Source organism: Balaenoptera physalus (assembly GCF_965194825.1).
Source record: "Balaenoptera physalus genome assembly, chromosome: 15".
Lineage (NCBI taxonomy): Eukaryota > Metazoa > Chordata > Mammalia > Artiodactyla > Balaenopteridae > Balaenoptera > Balaenoptera physalus.
In genome coordinates this window covers 91,735,809-91,755,448 of record NC_138894.1, presented here as the reverse complement: position 1 = coordinate 91,755,448, position 19,640 = coordinate 91,735,809, and the positions used below count along the sequence as shown (strand labels likewise).

Here is a 19,640-nt window from a genome sequence, read left to right as displayed (position 1 = left end):
GCGGAGGGCTGGTAAAGGGGTTGTGGATACAGAGGCGAAAGAGGAAGGTGGTCAGATCGTGGGGAGCAGCTCTGTCGTCATCACGGAGTTTTATTCTGTGAAGGGATGCGAGCCCTGTGGCTTTTCACCAAGTCACTTACTTTGAAGAGAAAGGAGCCGAGGTCCTGAGAACTAGGCTGAGGGTGAGCGGGGACCTGACTCCCACCTTCTGCGCTGGGGCGATCTGCAGGGGGCAGGCAGGGGACGCTGTCCTCCCGGTGGGTGCTGAAAGCACGGTGCTGCAGGGCCCTGGGCAGAGGCTGAGAAGTTCTCAGAAGGACCACTCATCCTCAGTGTCCGCCGCGTGGGCTTCGTCTGTTTAATGATTAGAGGTGACATGTGCATTTTGTACTTGACACCTCACCTGATTTTCCCTTTTCCTCCGTCCCAGCTGGTGAGTGCTGGGACTCGGTGAGCCGTGGGAGGAGGTGAAGGGAACGGGGGGGGGGGGAGGGGCGCCAACCTTGTTGAACTCGTAGGGACGGACGTCTTTCCGGGGACCTTCAGCTTTGTGACGGAGAGTAGGGTGGCTGGGAGAGTAGCCGCTGCCTGTCCAGCGAGGGAACTGGCGGGGAGGAAGCGTGCACCTGAGAGGACCGCGGGCGGGCCTGGGCTGAGCTGAGGGACTTTAGGAACGGGAGGTGCGAGAGGCAGCATCTCTCATTTTTTCCTTTCCTTAAAAAAATTTTTTTTCCAAAAATTAGCGTGTGGTTCATCGAGTTTCTTTCATCAGTTTTTTGTAACGAGCCAGACCACGTGCTTGGGACATACTGACAGGGAGACGTTTGAGTGTAGCCTGCAGAACACGTCCCTCAGGGAAGGGCTGGAAGCAGAGCCGTCCTCGGTGTCAGACAGCCAGTAACGCTCCCTGCGTAGACGCTGACCAGCGCTGTTGTTGCGAGCGGGCATTGGGGCGGGTGCGGCAGACAGACGCCCGAGGCCATGATGCTGGACCTGCATTCGAGTTTAAGTGATTGAGGAACCGGTGAACCCAGAGAAATCTATCTTAACGGCCTTTGGAAGGTACTTGATGAATTGAGGCATCGTGCAGTCCTGCACCAGCTACCCCGAGCTTCCGTAGTTCACTCCAGCCCTCAAAAGGATCCTGTGCTCCGCTCGGCCTCAGTCTGTCCTCAGGTAAACCGTGGTGTTTAATAGTGTCCTGAGAGTGAAGGAACAGTCACGAGGGAATCCAGAGGCCAGACATCTAGGGACTTGAACATTTTTTTTCAAGTTAAGGGAATGAGAACAGCCATTTGAAAGAAATAAATGGGATGGAAAGTTAGGAAAGAAACATAGTCAAGTTTTTGTGTTATTGTTTTAGTTTTAAAAATCAGCTTAACTGAGGTATAATCCACATACAGTAAAATTCACCAGTTTTAAGCGTGCAGTTCAATGAGTTTTGTCACACATATCAGTCATATAACCGCCACTACAATCATAATAATAGGAGTCCCGTCACCTCGTGCTCCTCTGAGGTCAACCCTCCAGTTCCCCCTCTCCTGGCCCTGCACAGTCACTGATGTGCTTTATGTCACTATAGTTTTGTCGTTGGTAGACTTTCATATAATTTTGAAAACAAAACGGAATCATATGGCGTGTAGCCTTTTGTGTCTGGCTTTATATATATATATGTGTGTGTGTGTGTGTGTGTATATACACATATTTATTTATTTATTTTATTTTTGGCTGCATTGGGTCTTAGTTGTGGGATCTTCGTTGCAGCACGCAGGCTCTCTAGTTGTGGCGCACGGGCTCCAGGGCGCATGGGCTCTGTAGTTGGTGGCACGTGGGCTCTCTCATTGAGGCGTGCCAGCTCAGTGATTGTGACGGGGGCTTAGTTGTCCCACGGCATGTGGGATCTTAGTTCTCTGACCAGGGACTGAACCCGCATCCCCTGCACTGGAAGGCGGATTCTTTACCACTGGACCACCAGGGAAGTCCCTCTCCCTGAGGTTTTGATTTATGTTTCTCTGATAATGATGTTCAGCATCTTCTCATGTCCTTATTGGCCATTGTATAACTTCTTTGATCTATATGTGGGTACTTAACACCATGTGAGTTGGTTATCTTTAATGTTTACAATTGTTAAAAAGCTTTCAAAAGCCAAGATTTACACTATAATGTTTGCATCTCCTAGCAGTGTGGTGATATACCTGGAACATTTTGAACTCTTGATGAGAATGGACTGAGGGGGTACAAATTCATTCATTTATTTGTGTGCCTGTCGGTAGGGAGCTCGGCAGGTGTTGAGGAAGACTCTCATAAACTGGCGTTGCTCCAGTGACGTAGCTCTACAGTGATACTGGTTTTAGTGCCGTTTAGATGAAGGAACTCGTGTGGACCCGGATTCATGGAATGACCATTGCAGGCGGCCTTCCTAATCAACGACATGTTTACAGGTCAGACAGGTTCGCAGAGAAGGCAGGAGGAGAAGAGCTGTTTTAGGGTCCCTGGAGGAGCGATTGTCCTGGCAGCACAATTAATTCATTTAGTCAGTATTTATCGAGTGCTAGCTATGTGCTAAGCATGGCTCTGGGGTGATCAAGGTAGAAAAAAATAGCACAGCAGCACAGGCACCAGGATGTTAAAAGTTGGTGTTTGAGGGGTGTGTGTGTGTGTGTGTGTGTGTGTGTGTGTGTGTGTGTTTGTGTGCGTGTGCCTGGGCCACCTTTAGTTGAATGTCAGGCAAAGCAGCAGGCAGTTGTGCAAGAAGAAATTAGTGTTCCACCCTTGATGCCATGATAATATTGACATGGGTTTAGTGTTACTGTAAGTTTCAGGTGCTTGTTGTCTAACATATTTGAGATAAGGAGGGCAAGAAGATACTAGATGCTGTCAGTGATAGAGAGTTGAAACAAATTTCGTACTATTTCAGAGCTTTTGAATTAGTTTAAATAAAGAATATCTTGGGCTGTTTTTAAAAAATGTTTCTGGCCATCTGTTTCTATTTATATGTGCAATTCAGAGTTTTCTCCATCTTGTAACTGAAAGAATACTGAAGTGCAAGTACAGGCCACGGGCATCCACATGGCCGATTTCAAATGAATGAGAACAGCCTCATGGTTTTGTTGATCCCGTTTATAGGGTGTGATGGTATATATTTGAACAATTTGTATTCTAGTAAGATACCTTTTAAATCTCCTCTGTTTAAAAAGCCATGGACCTGGTGAGTGGGACACATCGTGACTGTCCCTTGGCGATTGTCCTGCCCTGCCCAGCCCTGCTTGTTTGACTGTGTCATCCGCCTGCCGGGCCTCCTCCACCTTCTCACAACTGCCACTGTCTCCAGGGTGTGACCGTGTTTACCTTCCGCAGGAAACCTTTCCCTGTTAGCCAGGCTCCCTGTTGTTTGGTGTAAACAAAATGAGTGTGGTTTCATTCCATGTTCATGGAGCGTTTTCAGGTGTCAGGCACTGTGCTGGCTGTGGAGATTCAGAGATGAGAAGTCAGGGGTCCTGTCCTGGAGGAGCTGCTAGGCCTGGCTTTATTCCCTGGGGCTTCGTTTCTGAGAGCTCTCAGTTGCCTCAGGAAATTTTAAGGCTTTGAAAGCAGGGACTGTTTCATACACAGTGGTATGAACCAATCTCACACAATGATGTGAACAGAATAGCTGCTTAATAAGCATTATGGAATGACTGCAAGTTTTAAAAAAAACTTTCCCCCCAAATGAAAATAGCTTTATTTTCTTGGTTTGTTGTTTCTTGACTTTTTAACAGTTGTTTACCTTGAACAGGCTAAGGAAACAGCACATGATGTCAGAAAGAACAACAGGCTAAGATACCGTGAAAGTATTTTTTTTAAAACACATTTTGGTTTTTTTTTTTTTTTTTAATTTATTAATTATTTATTTATTTATGTCTGTGTTGGTCTTCGTTTCTGTGCGAGGGCTTTCTCTAGTTGCGGCAAGCAGGGGCCACTCTTCATCACGGTGCGTGGGCCTCTCATTATCGCGGCCTCTCTTGTTGCGGAGCACAGGCTCCAGACGCGCAGGCTCAGCAGTTGTGGCTCACGGGCCCAGTTGCTCTGCGGTATGTGGGATCTTCCCAGACCAGGGCTCGAACCCGTGTCCCCTGCATTGGCAGGCAGATTCTCAACCACTGCGCCACCAGGGAAGCCCGGTTTTTTTTTTTTTTAATTTATTTATTATTTATTTATTTATTTTTGGCTGTGTTGGGTCTTCGTTTCTGTGCGAGGGTTTTCTCTAGTTGGCAAGCGGGGGCCACTCTTCATTGCGATGCGCGGGCCTCTCACTATCGCGGCCTCTCTTGTTGCGGAGCACAGGCTCCAGACGCGCAGGCTCAGTAGTTGTGGCTCATGGGCCTAGTTGCTCCGCGGCATGTGGGATCTTCCCAGACCAGGGCTTGAACCCGTGTCCCCTGCATTGGCAGGCAGATTCTCAACCACTGCGCCACCAGGGAAGCCCCCGTGAAAGTATTTTTTTTTAATTAAAAAAAAATTACAAAGGTGGCATCTTGGTTTTATCATTACCTCTGTGGCCTTGGAAAAACAACTTCACTTAGTCTCTGCTTTGTTACGATAATATTACCTGTGTTTGAGGATCACCAGCCATAGTATATGTAAAAGCACTTCGTGTTGAAAGTGCTGTACGGACGTGAGACGTTTATTATCACTCCCACCGGCAACACGACTGCTGGTATCTCCACGTTGGTATTTTGACCTTCTGGTAAGTTGTACTGACACACACTTTACATTTCTTCCTATTGTGAGAAGTCCAAGCCAGGGAAATACGAAATTTTTAGTTAAAAATTACCTTTTGCCATTACCAAACATTTGTTTTTACGTTTGGAATAGGACTGATTATTCACAGTGTTAATAGCTAGTCATTAATTGATTCTGTTGAGAGTCTTGGGCAGGATTCTTAGTTACCCTGGAAAATTAATCCATTACATCACATGTATTTGAATACAATTGTAGTCCCTCCTTGGAAAGATAGCTGAAATGCAAACTGTCTTAAAGACAGTAGTTTCACAGAATTTTACGTCTGGGACCTCGGAGGAGAAGTGACTCGTCTAGGGCTACAGTATGAGTAGGTGACAGAGCTTGGATGGTGCCTTTTGCCGGCCACCATGCTCACCCCTTGTTTTGCACAATCCATCATTCCAGTCACTGTGATAAATGTAGACCTTCCCAGATGCCTGGGCTGCGTGGCTTGGACCAGCAGAACATCTGTGTACTCTTGCAGCTTCCTCAGGTTTCTTAAGAAACAGTAAATTTGTATCTCTGCTTTTTTTGAAAGATAGTAAATACTTTGCATATTAGCTTTAAAGCAGATAGCATTCTGGTCTGAGAAACGTAGAAACCATGTCTGGTGTGAGACTGCAGCACTACATGCAGTGTCTGTTTTTAGGACTCAGCATTCGGGGTTCCCCGGGGATTGCAGCACGCAGCGGGCACGTGTCCTGTCAGGGGCGGGGTCTGCCATGTGGTCCCCGGTGCGGGCCGGAGGGGGCCTCTCCCCTAGGCGGAGGGAACCAGTCCCCTGCTCTCCCTCTTGTTCTGTTACTGGGGTTTAGAGTTTTCTTTTCTTTGGGTGGAGAACAAAGAGAATAAAACGAATGGTCAAGAGCCCTTCCTTGGGGAGAAACACTCACACCCCCAGATGCTGAAAATAGACAGCCTTTAATGACCCTCAGAAGCCGCGTCAGCCAGCTGAGAGCTGCTCTCGCCTTGGCTGCCCGTCCCACCCTCCGCCGCTGCCCCTCAGCGACAGGGACCTGCCCTGCACGCCCCCTCCCCGCCCCCACGTCCAGCCTCCTCCTGCCGCCTTGCCTGGCCCTGTGGCCTGCTCTTCCTGCCACGCCGCTCGCTCCCCTGGAATGTCACCCTGTCTCGCTTCCCTGACCGGCCAGCCCCTCATCTCTGTCCATGCCCTGGCCTCAGATCCGCACCTTCTCCCCTGCTTCCTCGATAAGAGGGAGCTGTTTGGGGGTGGGGTCATTCGGAGGGAAGAAGAAAGAGTGAGGCCGTCTGTGCCCCGGCGGCTCCTCCTCTCTCATCCCCGCTTTGCTCCCAGCTGGGTGCGGTTTGTGGATGCCCGGCCTTCCGACGCCGATGCCGTGGAAGCAGTCTTCTGTGCGCGTGTTTAGCGGAGGTTTCTTTTCTTTGAATGAACTCTTCTGATCCCCGGCGTGTGAAGTGGCCCTGCCATGTTCCAGGCTGCGGGTGCTGATGCTGAACTTCCCCATGCCATCTTCTCGGCTCTCGCACCCCTGAAGCATTCTGTGCGGCCTGGGTTAAACGGAGCAGGAGTGTGGAGCCCGGTTCTGCAGGGCACGGGAGCGGTGGGCACCTGGTTTAGACCACCTCTAGGCTCCCTGATGCCGGGGGCCCCATGTACAACGCCAGGGCTCGGGGCAGGCTTGATGCTTTCGCACCTCTGGGCGCCTCCAGCTTCGCTCCCAGCATGTGTGTCTAGTGTACGTCCAGGCTCTGTCCATCTCTCCCCGCAGATGGCCACCCTGGGGAAGAAGCCCACTCAGACCAAGGCTGTGGATGCAGGGTCCTGGGGGGCTGGGTATCCGCAGTGCGGTCTGGGGGTTGGCGTGGGCTCCCGGTAGGTGCACCCCCTTGGCCCCCGTTGTTCTCACCGTGTGTGGACAGGGCGTGGCCGCGGGAGAGCTGGAGCAGGACGCTCCAGGGTAGCCGCCAGGTCCAGCGGCAGCCCTGGGTCTGTGCCAGTCCGTGACCGGCCACGCTACTGCCTGCTGTGCTGTGCTGTGCTGCGCGGGCTGCCGGGGCGGCGGGAGGGGAAGGGTCTTCAGGTCGACGCGGATGCTCTCCAGCTGCTGGGCAGTGCTCACCCGTGTGGTGTGATCTTCACAGTCGCCGTATCGAGTAGATGTGATCGCCCCATTCTAGGGATGTGGAAGCTGAGGCCCAGGGATGGAGTCAGTCGTGTGTGGAGATGCGGGAATTAAAGCCCAGCTCTGTGTGCTCAGCCATGGTCTCTACTCCAGCGGCGCTCTCACAATAAGCCGGGGTCACGAGGATGAAGTGGGGTGCAGAGTGCGTGGTCTGGGGCAGGAAGATGCCTGGGTGGTTCCCACGCGCGCCTGGCCTCCCCAGTTTATCTTTCTCTCCCCCCATTACTGCAGTACTTGAATTGCAGAAAAATAAATGATCAGTTCCTAGACGTGCAGCCTTGGGGATCGGCGGGGCGCGTGGATGGAGGACAGGCACCGAGACTCTGGGGGTAAAGCAGGAGGGGCACCGAGGGATCCAGGTAGCACGTTGGCCTTGTTTGCATTTTCACCTCCTTCTTTCAGAAACCTCCCTCTGCTGTGTTTAGAGGGTGGCTTTGTGTGTGGCAGGCAGCTTTGGGGCCTCAACAAGCCTGCTGGTTCCTTCTTTCCTCTGGTCTCCCTTCCTCATTCTGGGTTTCCCTCCTCCCTACTTTCCACTCCATCACAGGGCAGGGTGCCAGGTTTTGGGATGGGAAGCAGGAACCAAGAAGTGGAAGATCAACACACGGCAGGCTAGCGTCGTCTTATCTAATCTTCCTCTTGAGAAGCCCAGGAGTAGATTGTGTAACCCGGGCGAATGCAGATGGTGGCAAATCCGCCACCTGCCTTCATGCACTACCCACCCCCTCGGCCCTTGGGAAGATTCTGAAACCCCAGACTGGTTACACAGGTAGTCTGGGCAGGTGTGCCCGTGCGCCTGGAGGAGCTTAGTGGAAAGGGGCTTAAAGGAAGCACAGGGAGTCGGGTGTAAGGGGAATGATTTTCCTGAACATTAGGGAAGGCGGCTGCAGAAGCCCACTGAGCTCCCCGGTGCCCCTCCGGCCTCTGGAAGCCAGGCTGTTAGCAAACGGGGTGGGGGGCACAGTTCGGGAAGCTTGCCCCTTAGCTTGGGGGAGCTCTCCTAGCCTTTCTTTAGTTCAAAGCCAAATAAATGACCTTGGGCAAGTCACTTAAAGTCTGAGTCAGTTTCTTCTACTTTAAATTAGGGGAACTGATGATTTCACAGGGTGTTGTAAATATTGCCCAAGATAAGGGATGTTAAAGTGCTTTGTGGAATTTAAATGGATGTATGATACTTGGGACTGCAGATGCCTTTTTAGACTCCCATCTCCTGCTGTCTTTGGAACTAAAAGGTGTTTCTCTCAAATGCTGATGACCTTATCTGAGTAACACTGTGGCTGTTCATTCCCTGGATACACCTGTAGAGCTTCAGGCGTCGTCCAACCCTACGGTCACCTTCACAGTGCGGCCCTTTGTGAGCAGAGGGTGGGCAGAGCTTGGTGTGGCCCCTGCAGGTGTGAGAGCAGCAAGCCCGCCTAGAGGCCTTGCTTTGTGAGTGGGCTTCCTGATGCCTGGGGGTCTGTGCGGGGCGGGGACAGACTGATACCAGGTGCCCACCACCCCCTTGCACTTCAGACCTGGGATTCCACACTCCTCTCCCTAAGTGTTAAAGCTGATGTGGCCCAGGGCACCCTGTGCTACCACTAGCCGTGTGGCCCTGCCTTTGTCGTGATACCCATTTAGAGAGTCAGAAACACACCAGGACAAGTTTTGGAGAATTTAAAGTGATGGAAAAAAACGGCTGCACGTGGAAGTGAAAGGCTGGCAAGAGCTACGAAAGTGTTTTTTTCTGAGTTATTTCCGCTTGTTATCATAACCATTATCAGACCTGAAAATATTTATCCTACTGATTGGGACAGTACTGGGGTGACGATGTTTCTGAGCAGCTACCTTACTTGGTCATAAGTGTGGTGTAGCTTTAGACCCTCTGAGAACCGGAAGACACTGACAACGGTTACTGATTATTGAGTGCCTACAATATGCCAGATCCTGTATATGTTGATGACCTTATCCTAGGAGGCAGATATTATTATTCCCAATTTATAGATGAAGAAACTGAGTCAGGGAGGTGAAGTAATTTTCTGAGACTGTGCTGCTAGTAAGTGGAGCCTGGCTGAGAACCACATCTGTCCAATTCTAAAGCCAGTGATTTCTAACTTCTGCACTATTCTCCAACAGGACAGCACTGAGGGGCCAGAACTAAGATCCCATTCTATTGGGTTCTTTTCTTTCTGGTGTCTTCCTGTAGGTGACATCGTGGACTTAGAGATGTGGGTGTTAGGAGGGGATTAGGCGATTGAATGGAACGATGGGTTTTCCCATTTTCATTGCATGCGTTGCTTAAAGTCTCTGGTCACAGTTACGAGATGCATTTTTTGAAAGAATATATAAGACACAAATGTGGCAGCCAGTTGACTGCAGAAAGGCCCCCGTCGAGGGCCCAGTGGGAATGGTGGGGCTCAGTGTGCTAGATGGGGTGAGGGTAGGGACATTGCCCACAGAGTGGATGTGGTTGACGGAAGTCTCACTTTGCTCTCCTTGTCTGCGTGTGGGGCTTGGAAAGAAAACGGCCATCTCCAGTCTTCTCTCCCCGGTTTATGTTACCAAAGTGGAGTTCATGTGGCTTGATCCTCGTTTCCTGGGGAAATCAGCCTGGCTTGTGATTACGTTGTCCTCTGGGACTGGGACAGATGTGGAAGGCTGGCCTCGCTCTCAGCTGAAGGTCGCCTTCCCAGCCTCTTCTGCATCACCAGGCCTGCGGTGCCGGATCTGGTGCAGCGCCCACACCGCCTCCCTCCCACTTCCTGCCAGGGGTGTGTTAGCACCTTCTGGGATAAGGTCCATTCTGTTTGTGATTAGTCTCCTGAGATCTCCCGTTTCCTGCTTGCATCCGAGCTCTCTTGTCAGCCCCAGGGAGCAGAGCACTATGGGAGGGTCGGGGGACCCAGGCCAGGCCCTCCCCCTGCCCCTCGTCTCCCCGGGAACAGGGCACCAGGGCCGGGGAGACTGGGGGTGCCTTTCTTTGCTTCTGGTGGGTTGTAGCCGTTTTGCCAAAATTTGCCTTTCCCTTTTCAGCTCCCCCAGATCTCCCAGTAGCTTTCCCCCCCCCAGTAAAAATCAGGACGTGAAGCATTTTTATAGAGCTGGCATTCACATCATCTGTTTCCGTTTCTCTACATTAGTGATCTAGTGTGTTGGGGGCTGACCTCTCCAGGGAGAGGGTCCGTGGGGTGCCTGTGGGTACTTGGTTCTTCAGCTTTACTGACCTCAGGGCTCTCCTTTGTTAACATGGGCATTTGTACATAGTCTGTGTTCTCTCTGCGCTCCACGTTTTCACGTAGTGTGACCCAGTGGGCGTCAATGATACTAACAACTGTCTAGACTTGAATCGTAGGAGTGCACTATAGTTTGTGTGGCTATTCTCCTAGGTTAGGCATTTGGGGCTCTTTCCCATTTTTTCTCAGCAACATCTACATCTTTAAACATAAACATAATCTACATCCCTAAACATAATCTAATTTTGTCTATTTTTATTTTTAAAAATTAATTAATTTATTTATTTCTGGCTGCGTTGGGTCTCCGTTGCTGCGCACGGGCTTTCTCTAGTTGCGGCGAGCGGGGGCTACTCTTTGTTGAGGTGCGCGGGCTTCTCATTGCGGTGGCTTCTCCTGTTGCCGAGCACAGGCTCTAGGTGCGTGGGCTTCAGTAGTTGTGACTCGCGGGCTTAGTTGCTCTGCGGTATGTGGGGTCTTCCCGGACCAGGGATGGAACCCTTATCCCCTGCTTTGGCAGGCAGATTCTTAACCACTGCGCCACCAGGGAAGTCCCATAATTTTGTCTATTTTTTTAAAAAAACTTTATGGTATTATAGTGCACGTTTACCTTTGCAACTTGCTTCTTTAATATTTTTGTGAAGTTTCATTTGTGTTCTGGGTGGGTAAAGATTGTTCATCTCCATTGCTATGTAGCATTCTGTTATGTGAATACACAACAGTTCATCTATTTTCCCATTGACAGGCATTTGGGTTTGTCCAGTTTTCAGCTACTTGGAAGCGTGTCATGAACATCCTTGTATGTATCTTCTGGTGCAAACATTCACATACTATGAGTAACTTCAATATTATTAGGTAATACCAAAGTGTGTCCGTGTTTGTCCTTAGGCACACGTTTCGCACAGCTGTGATCTAGCTTGGCTATTTATTTGATCTTAATTCTTCATGACACCTGCTGTTCTCCGGGCCTCTGCTTTATTCCCAGGAGGAGGTCGATCCATTATTGCTCTCACTTTAAACCGAGCCTGCAGGCCACAGTGCATTTCTGTGCTTCCCAAAAGTGGTCTGGAAATATTTGACACTGTCGTTAACATTCTCTGTTACTTCAAAAGTTAAGTCAAATGTGCGCTGAGGCAAAGCCACCATCTAAATATCTGTATGACTCTTTCTTGGTAAAGCTGTCCTTGGGGCACAGGTCTGGGCATTGTTTTGTTTTGTTATTTGGTTTTCCGTCCTTCAGATATGTCATTTCTTCTCCAGTTGGCCTTTCATGAAAGGAACGAGGGGAGAGGAGATGGGACAGGCATGGGTCATGGCCCAAATGGGGAGGCCTGTGGTCTGCTGTCCTCTTGTCCCCTCCAGGGCAGAATCTCTGGGTTCCAAGAATAAGCCAGGCCCTTCCCACCCTTGCTGGCTCAAATTGTGACCTTAGGGTGCTGGGGACCAAGCTGGCCCTGTGTTGTCGCCTCTAGTTCAGGGCAGCAGCAGCAGGGCCGGCTGACGGTGCAGGAGAAACGTTCGTGTGGATCCTCAGGTCAGGGGTCAGCTGACTTTGTCTGCAAAGGGCCAGATAGTAAATATTTTAGGCTTTGTGGGCCTAAGATATTTAGGATTTTCAGGCCTAGAGGCAAAATTGAGGCAAAATTATGTACATCCTTACATAATAAGAGAGAAAAGAAATTTCCCCCAAATTTTTTTTTAATGAAAATTAAAATATAATAATAATGACAGTAATGGAGTGTAATTTTTTTGGTAATGCAGGTCTACTAAGAAGAGTGGAATTTTTTTTTTAATACCTTTATTGGCATATAATTGCTTTACAATATTGTGTTAGTTTCTGCTGTATAACAAAGTGAATCAGCTATACATATACATATATCCCCGTATCTCCTCCCTCTTGAGCCTCCCTCCCACTCTCCCTATCCCACTCCTCTAGGTGGTCACAAAGCACCGAGCTGATCTCCCTGTGCTATGCGGCTGCTTCCCACTAGCTATCTATTTTACATTTGGTAGTGTATAGATGTCAATGTTACTCTCTCACTTCGTCCCAGCTTACCCTTCCCCCTCCCCGTGTCCTCAAGTCCATTCTCTACGTCTGCGTCTTTATTCCTGTCCTGCCCCTAGGTTCTTCAGAACCATTTTTTTCTTTTTTCAGATTCCATATATATGTGTTAGTATACGGTATTTGTTTTTCTCTTTCTGACTTACTTCACTCTATGTGACAGACTCTAGGTCCATAGAAGAGTGGAATTCTTTCTGGGGGGATAACATTTCTCTCTCTCTTTTCATTATTTATGTGTTTATTTGAAGTATAGTCGATGTACGAACCTTTCTCTTAATTGGTTGTTCAGAGTTAGTATTCTTCATCACCCCATCATCACATGGATTGGAAATATTCATCTGTACAGATCCTTAGTGCATGGCTGCATGAAAACAGGCCGAGGGACAGAAGTGGCGTGTGGACCCTAGATGCTCAAGATTCATCTCAGACAGACTGCAGTTTTGGCCCCGTGGGCCAGCATCAGGACGTAGGTGCCTCTGTGCCAGATGGAGGTCCCTGTAGGGCCCTGGGAGCAAAGACTAAGGCAGCCCTCCAAAGGGAGACAGGCGTGTCGCACGGGGGAAAGAGGGAACGGACCCCCTAGGTGCTACCAGTGCTTTACGGGGTAGCCCTGGGGGATGGCACACAGAGGGATGCAGGTACAGAGGAGAAGCATAAAGCGGGGTGTGCTTAGAAACAGTACATGGGATGTGGCTGGAGCGCTTGAGAAAGGTAGCCAGGCTGAGGAGCTGGCTAATAAATTTCATTACATTTTAATTTTACTCTAAATTTTACTCTAAATATTCCTCTGTGGCCAGTGGCTACCATCCTGGACAGCACGGGTCTGAAAAGGAGAAGTGTGAGTGTCCCCCCAGGCAGGCCGTCCTTTCCCACGCTGCACAGGATCCCAGACCAGCCGTGGACTTGGAGGAGAGCTGCTTCCATGAATAAATAAGAACCGTGGCTATTAATATAACAGTTTAGGGGATCAAAAGAGATGCTTTTAAAGTGGTTGAAGACAGTTGTTTATTTTCCTCTGAAATATCTGTGGCACATCCCTACAGCCTTGTTTATGTGATGAATTTACTCTCTGAAATTTGCTTTGTAAACTAAAGGTCAGCTGTGGTCTAGCTCCTCAGAATTAATGAGGGTTTTGGCCAGACTTAGGCTTTTGCGCAGTTCCTACTTAGGGCCGTATTGTCTATTAGATTTTTGCTTGTTTACAGTTGTTACACACAAATTCTGGTTGTAGTTGCAGCTTTTTTTTCCTTCTCCTAAGCTTTCTGGTTATAGTTGCAGCTTTTTTTCCTTCTCCTAAGTTTAGGTAGATTTTGGAGAGGGCAGGGGTGTGGGTGAGTGCATGTTCTGGTTGGAAGTCTCAGCCTGATTGGTAGAAACTTTTGGTTCCTTGAGACTCTCAAGTTTTATTATTTTTGTTCTAAAATTTCCATGCTGTTTTTATATATAATTGATGGAGACTTTTTCCAGTGTTCAGTCTTAATCATTTTAACTTCTCCTGACCAAGTTCAACCTTAATTATCTGTAAATATGCACTGTAATGCACTGTTTTTGAGTGGCAAGGTAATTGCTTTTCCCTCTTTTAATTTTAATTAAAAATCACCTCTGCTGCCCACCTCACCTGTACTTCTCAGGTCATGATAGACTAGAAAAGCAACAGTTAGTGTTCATCTCCTCTTCCTGAGTTCAGGAAACAGTGCGTGCCTTTAATGACAAGGGTACAGTTTCCATCTGGTGGCATTTTTACAAGGCTTCCTGCAGTGAATGATCAGGGAGGGGTGTGCCCCACAGTGTAACCTGGGAGGGAATTTGTCAGAGTTCAGCTGTGTGATAAAGGGCATTTCCTCTGCCTCGGCCTTCCACACTGAGGCATCTGACTACCCCCAGTTCCCATTTCTCTCAGCACAGCTGAGCCAGACCCCTGTGGACAGAAGATTACTCTGTCATCTGTGGGAAGGCCGGCAGCTGGAGTACTAAAACCTGGTTGAGAGTGGCAGAGTAGATCTCGGAGGCCACTCCCTGACTTTTCCAGCATGTCTGCTGCCCTGCGTCGAGCTTCCGTCTGTGGGTCCCGGCCGGGCCCTCACCTCTGGGTAGCCTTTCCCTGAATCCACTTCCTGCCTGCCCCGTTGTTCTCACTGGGGCCTGCATGACCCTCACCTCCCCCCTGCGAAGAGTAAGAAGCTTTCAGTGGCTGCCCCTTGTTTCTGGGCTCAGCAGGGACAACCGTTGTCTCGATTGGGGTCCTGCCGGTCTTGCTAGTCTCATGGTCATTTTCTGAGCTGCGTTTTGAGTCCTGTTCTCTGCCAGGCTCTCTGCTGGGTGCTGAGGATACAGTGGTGAACAGGTGTGTGCCTTTAGAGGAGAACGTTAGGAAGTGTGTCTGTTTGATTACGTGGGGGACGGGCCCCGGCAGGCCGGCACACCCGCAGGGCTCGATGGTTCACAGGGAGAACTGAGGGTTGGTCCAGGTTAACTTGCTTCACCGCAGAAGGCTGGTGTCCAGCAGGCAGTGAGGGCAGAGGCGGCTCGGGGGCTTCAGGTGGATGGGGCACGTGACAAGGTGTGGTGGCTTTTAGGGACCACGTGCTCCATCTTCATTCCCACCACACTGAGCACCAGTCCCACGGAGGCAACCCCAGAGGGGCCTCCACATGGCGCTCCTGTGGCTGCTCTCTGAAGCTGTGGTCTAAGCTCAAGCATGTTTTAATGAATACATTCTCTGTTTTTTAGGCTTTGGACGTGGACCGGATGGTTCTTTACAAAATGAAGAAATCCGTGAAAGCAATAAACATCTCTGGGCTGGGTGAGTATGCATCCTTTCCTGGGGGCTTCTTTGTGGAAAATTTTTAATTTGCAGTCCTGATATCATAATGTTAATCAACCATTAATGAATAATCGACCAAACTCCTTTTCCTGGGCATACAAACTAGAGAGGTGAGTTGGGACGTGTAATTTTTAGGAGCACGGGTGCTTCCGGTTCTCTGAAGTGCAGCTGAGGCTCGCGTGATGGCCCTGCGTGGACCAGCTTTGTCAGGCTGGCTAAGAACGGTGGACTCATTTCTGCCTCTGTTCTTTGGTTTGTGCTGTTAATTATGCCAGATGCCCTTTCCATTTCTCTCTTATCCAATTCTTGCCTTTCTTGTCTGGGAAGAAAATTAATAAGTATAAAAACATGATCAACTACTCAAAGTAATATTTGATCTAGACTTATATAAATAGGTTAAAAACAAAAAACACTGCAACTTCTGACCCAAAGATGATGGGCTGCACATGTGTGGCAGGTCTGCTCCCTGCACAAAACATTACTAATGATAGAAAGTACTTTTTAAAAGTCATTAAGTGACTATAAAGTTTCACTCAGAAATGAGGAAGTGGCAGCCTTAGGGGACTAGTGGTGGTGAGGAGTCTTGGAGAGATTGGAGCAGGGCTTGCAGATAGAAGGCTGCCTGGTGGGAGACACGCCACTGCTGAGGGTGGCAGGTACACCGGGGGCTGCCTGTGGAGGGCGGCCTGGGAGGAGGAGGGGCCCAGGCGCTGGATAGCTCTACGTTGTCCCCTTCACCCTCGTGGTGTCTCCCTTCAGTGAGAGTAGTAATCGGAGCGGAAAGACTGGGAACGCCCCAGGTGGCTGTGATGTCAGGAGGGACGTGCGACCTTCTGGAGGTACATGTCCCACCCGACACCCCTGTCCCCAACTAAAACGCAATTCACCCTTGAACAAGGCTGGTTTGAACTGCACGAGTCCACCTATACGTGGATATTTTTCAAAAGCAAATACTAACAGGGTCCATGGTTGGTTGAACCCGCGGATGTGGAGGAACCGCGGACATAGAGGGCTGACTATGAGTTATACCCTGATTAATCCCCGCCTTGTTCAAGAGTCACCTGTAGTGTGAGCACAACTCCAGTAGCTGCTTTGCCTCTCCTCCAGGGAGGGCTGTGCAAAGCAAGATAATGAAGGGTCTAGTAGGAGATTTCAGCTACAAAGATGATATTACAATCAAGAATTGCCAAGTATATCTAGGAACAGATTTGGCAAAAGATATGCAAGAACCCAACATTGAAAACATACAAAACTACTGCTGACAGAAACTAAAGAAGACCTAAATAAACGGAGAGGTATATGGTATATGTGGGTTAGAAGACAGTATTGATAAGAAGTCATTTCTCCCCAGATTGATGTCAAGATTCACCACAATCCTAATCAAAATGTCAGCAGGGGTGCTGACAAGCTGATTCTAAAATTTAACGAATGCTGCTGGAACAGCTGAATATCTACGTGAGAACAAATGAGCCACGACCCTCTCTCATCCCTTATACAAAAATTAATTTGAAATGGATCACAGATTTAAATGTAAAAGCTAAACCTATGAAACTTCTTGAAGAACAATTAGGAGAATATCTTTGCAGCCTGGGGTAGGCAAAGGTTTCTTGGGTAGGACAAAGAAAACAATAAACATAGAAGGAAAAAATGGATAGACCTCATCAAAATGAAAATCTCACTCACTCAGAGATAGTATCAAGAATAGCCTAACATTTGAAGAACCCCCAAATCAAGAAACTGAAGAACTCATACTTGAGGAAACAGATTTAATAAGGCAATCAGAGCAAGACTAAAAACTAAAATTTGCTAAGTGGCAGGCTACACACATAGGAAGAAGGAATTAGTGAGGCCCAATGTTGCCTGAACTCAAGGAGTTAAATGGATGGACAGTAAAATAAAAATTAAGAGCCAATGAGAATAGATTCGGAGGGGTCAATATTAGCATCCACCTAAAAGGAGTTCCAGAAGAGGGAAAAGAGTGGAAAGGGGGGAATTTTTTTTTTTTTAATGATAGCTGAAAAAAAATCCCTGGAACTAAAGAAAGATTTCAGATCTCAAATTTAGAGAGTCCACTGAATTCTAAGCAAAACAAATTTTATTTATGTGTGTGTGTGCACATGTGTGTGTATATGTATGGGTGGGTATGTGTGCATATCTCAAGACATGTCCTACTGTCTTGACATCAGGTATAAAGAGAAAATTAAAGATTTACCCAAGATGGGGAGAAAAGCATATCTGTAGGAAAAAATATTTGGGGAAAATATGCTAAAAAATGATTGTTTCAGAGTTTTGACTTTATAGATATTTTTCTTCCCTTTATTTTGCATATTTTATATATGGCAATTACATTGATGTTAATATGATTAGACAGGTATTAATTTGTTTATGACAAGTACCATGTGAATGTGAAATAAGTTTGGGAAGGCAAAGAAGAGAAGGGACTTAATTTGTTCTTGACTGGGCTAGTTCCCGACTATGTGTGAAAGCTTTCTGGACCTGGAGTTTGTGGTGCTGGCTGTCATACCCTGGAAGAAGTTACTTAGCGCTTTTTTTTTTTTTTAATGGATTAAAAAATGTCATACTTGTGCAGTGGAATACTGTATAGAATGAAAATGAATTAACTATAAGTATATGCAACCACATAGGTGAATGTCACAGATAAAATATTGAGCAAAAGGATACACACTGTGTGTTTGAATAGATACAGATATAGATATAGAAATACATATAGATTTCAAAAATCTCCAAAACTATTCTTTTTTTTTTCACACACACACACTGTATTTTATTTTTACGAGAGATAAATAGACTGACACCAAGCATTGTAAATGGATGACCACAACAAAAGCAACAATGATTGCAATTACCAAGCACGAAACACACTCATACTATGTCATAATATTGACATTCAGTCCAGTAATCCTCCACTGTAACAGCTCCTTTACTTTGCAGTGAAAATTGATTTGTATATTTTTTGCCTCTGGGTCCTTGTGGGATTTTTTTTTATTATTATTATTCAAACAGAAAGTCACAAAAATTATAATCATCCTCATCAGTTCACTCCCATGTAATTAATTTTTTTTTCATCTTGATCTTTTGTTAGCACTTTTGTGAATTCATCGGTTTTCCATTATAGTTCTGAAAATGCTTATTCATTCAGTTCAGCAGTATAGTCAGTTACCAGAAACCTGTACTTGTCAGAGTCTTTTCCATGAATTCCTTGAAGATGAAACCCTTTTATAGGAACATTTTTGCAAAAGCATCAGAGTACACCCAGAACTGTCTGTAAATGACAAAAGACTTAAAAATGACCACGGTTAAAGATTTGATAAAAGTTCATAATAATGCAATTGACAAGGAAATTTAGTTATTTCTGAGATATACATTTTAAAGTAATAACTAGAATTATGACTTATAACATTATACCAGAACATATAAGATTTTTAGAAATTTCATGTAATGTCTGAAACATTTATATTAACGTATTTCCTACTTAACGTCTTTTAGCCCTGGTTTCCTTGTCTGAAAAACAGTCATTTAGGTTAGAATGGGGATCAGTGGTTCTCAGCCAGGGTGATTTGTCCCAGTGTGCTTATTAACAGCTGAAGAGTGTGTGTGTGTATGTGTGTGTGTATGTGGGTGTGTATATGTATGTATGTATGTGTGTGTGTATATGTGTGTGTGTGTGTGCACGCGCTAGAGGCCAGGGATGCTGCTGAAGGTCTTGTGATGAACAGGACAGCCCCCAACAAAGAATTATCTGGCCCCAAATGTCAGTAATGCCAAGGTTGAGAAACCCCCATCTAGATGTTCTTCAAAGTCCTCTGCAGTTTTTTTAAATTTTTATTTTATTGAAGTGTAGTTGATTTACAATGTTGTGTTAAATTCTGCTGTACAGCGAAGTGATTCAGTTATACATATATATACATTCTTTTTCATATTCTTTTCCATTATGGTTTATCACAGGATATTGAACACAGTTCCCTGTGCTATACAGTAGGACCTTGTTGTTTATCCTCTACAGTTTTTTAAAAACAAGTGACAAAACAAAAACAAAAACCGCCACCATGCTTAGCTTGCCAGTACATAGATATTAACTGATTACCTGACAACCACTGATTTTATGAAGGAAGGAAATAGAGTCAGTTTTCAGTGACTAACACCTAACTGGAAGTAAATGTATAGGAAATTTTTATGAATTTTTTTTCTATTTAAAAGTAAATATCAAAGACAAGAGTATAAAACTCCCTCCGCTTAATACAGCACTGAGATTTGCTGAAACGGGTGTTGCAGTATCCGAAAAGGCAGTCACCCCCGGGAAAAGCTCTTTTCCTGGATAAAGTGGGAGGTGGACAAGGGGAATAGTGATTGTTTCATGTTTTTGAACACTTCCTGCGTACCTTGGGCTTTCTGTACCTTATGCTCATCTTTACAGCAAGTCGTTGTAAAGACTTGTTCTCCGTTTACAAAGGGGAACCTGAGGGCAGAGGGTTGCAGGTGTTCTCTGATGCTCCTGGAGCTCAGCTTCCTGCCGGGCAGGGCTGAGGTCAGCGGCCGCCCTGCTGCGAGGCCCCCACTGTGCTGGCACTGACGGGCTGTCCTCAAGGCGTCAAGAA

General features: G+C 47.2%; 1 protein-coding gene across 9 annotated transcripts in view; it reads left to right on the top strand.

The window, feature by feature from the left end:
• The window catches only part of ASAP2 (ArfGAP with SH3 domain, ankyrin repeat and PH domain 2), a 159,538-nt gene that overhangs the window by 39,758 nt on the left and 100,140 nt on the right, over positions 1-19,640 (top strand). For 7 of the 9 annotated variants that reach the window (XM_082425824.1, XM_082425823.1, XM_082425821.1 and 4 more), the window contains exon 2: positions 14,931-15,003. In XM_082425824.1, coding sequence (XP_082281950.1) covers positions 14,931-15,003 — 73 coding nt within the window. Of the gene's footprint in view, positions 1-14,930; positions 15,004-16,375; positions 17,149-19,640 lie in introns of those variants that run through there. The other 2 variants (XM_082425828.1, XM_082425829.1) reach the window with 1 other exon arrangement.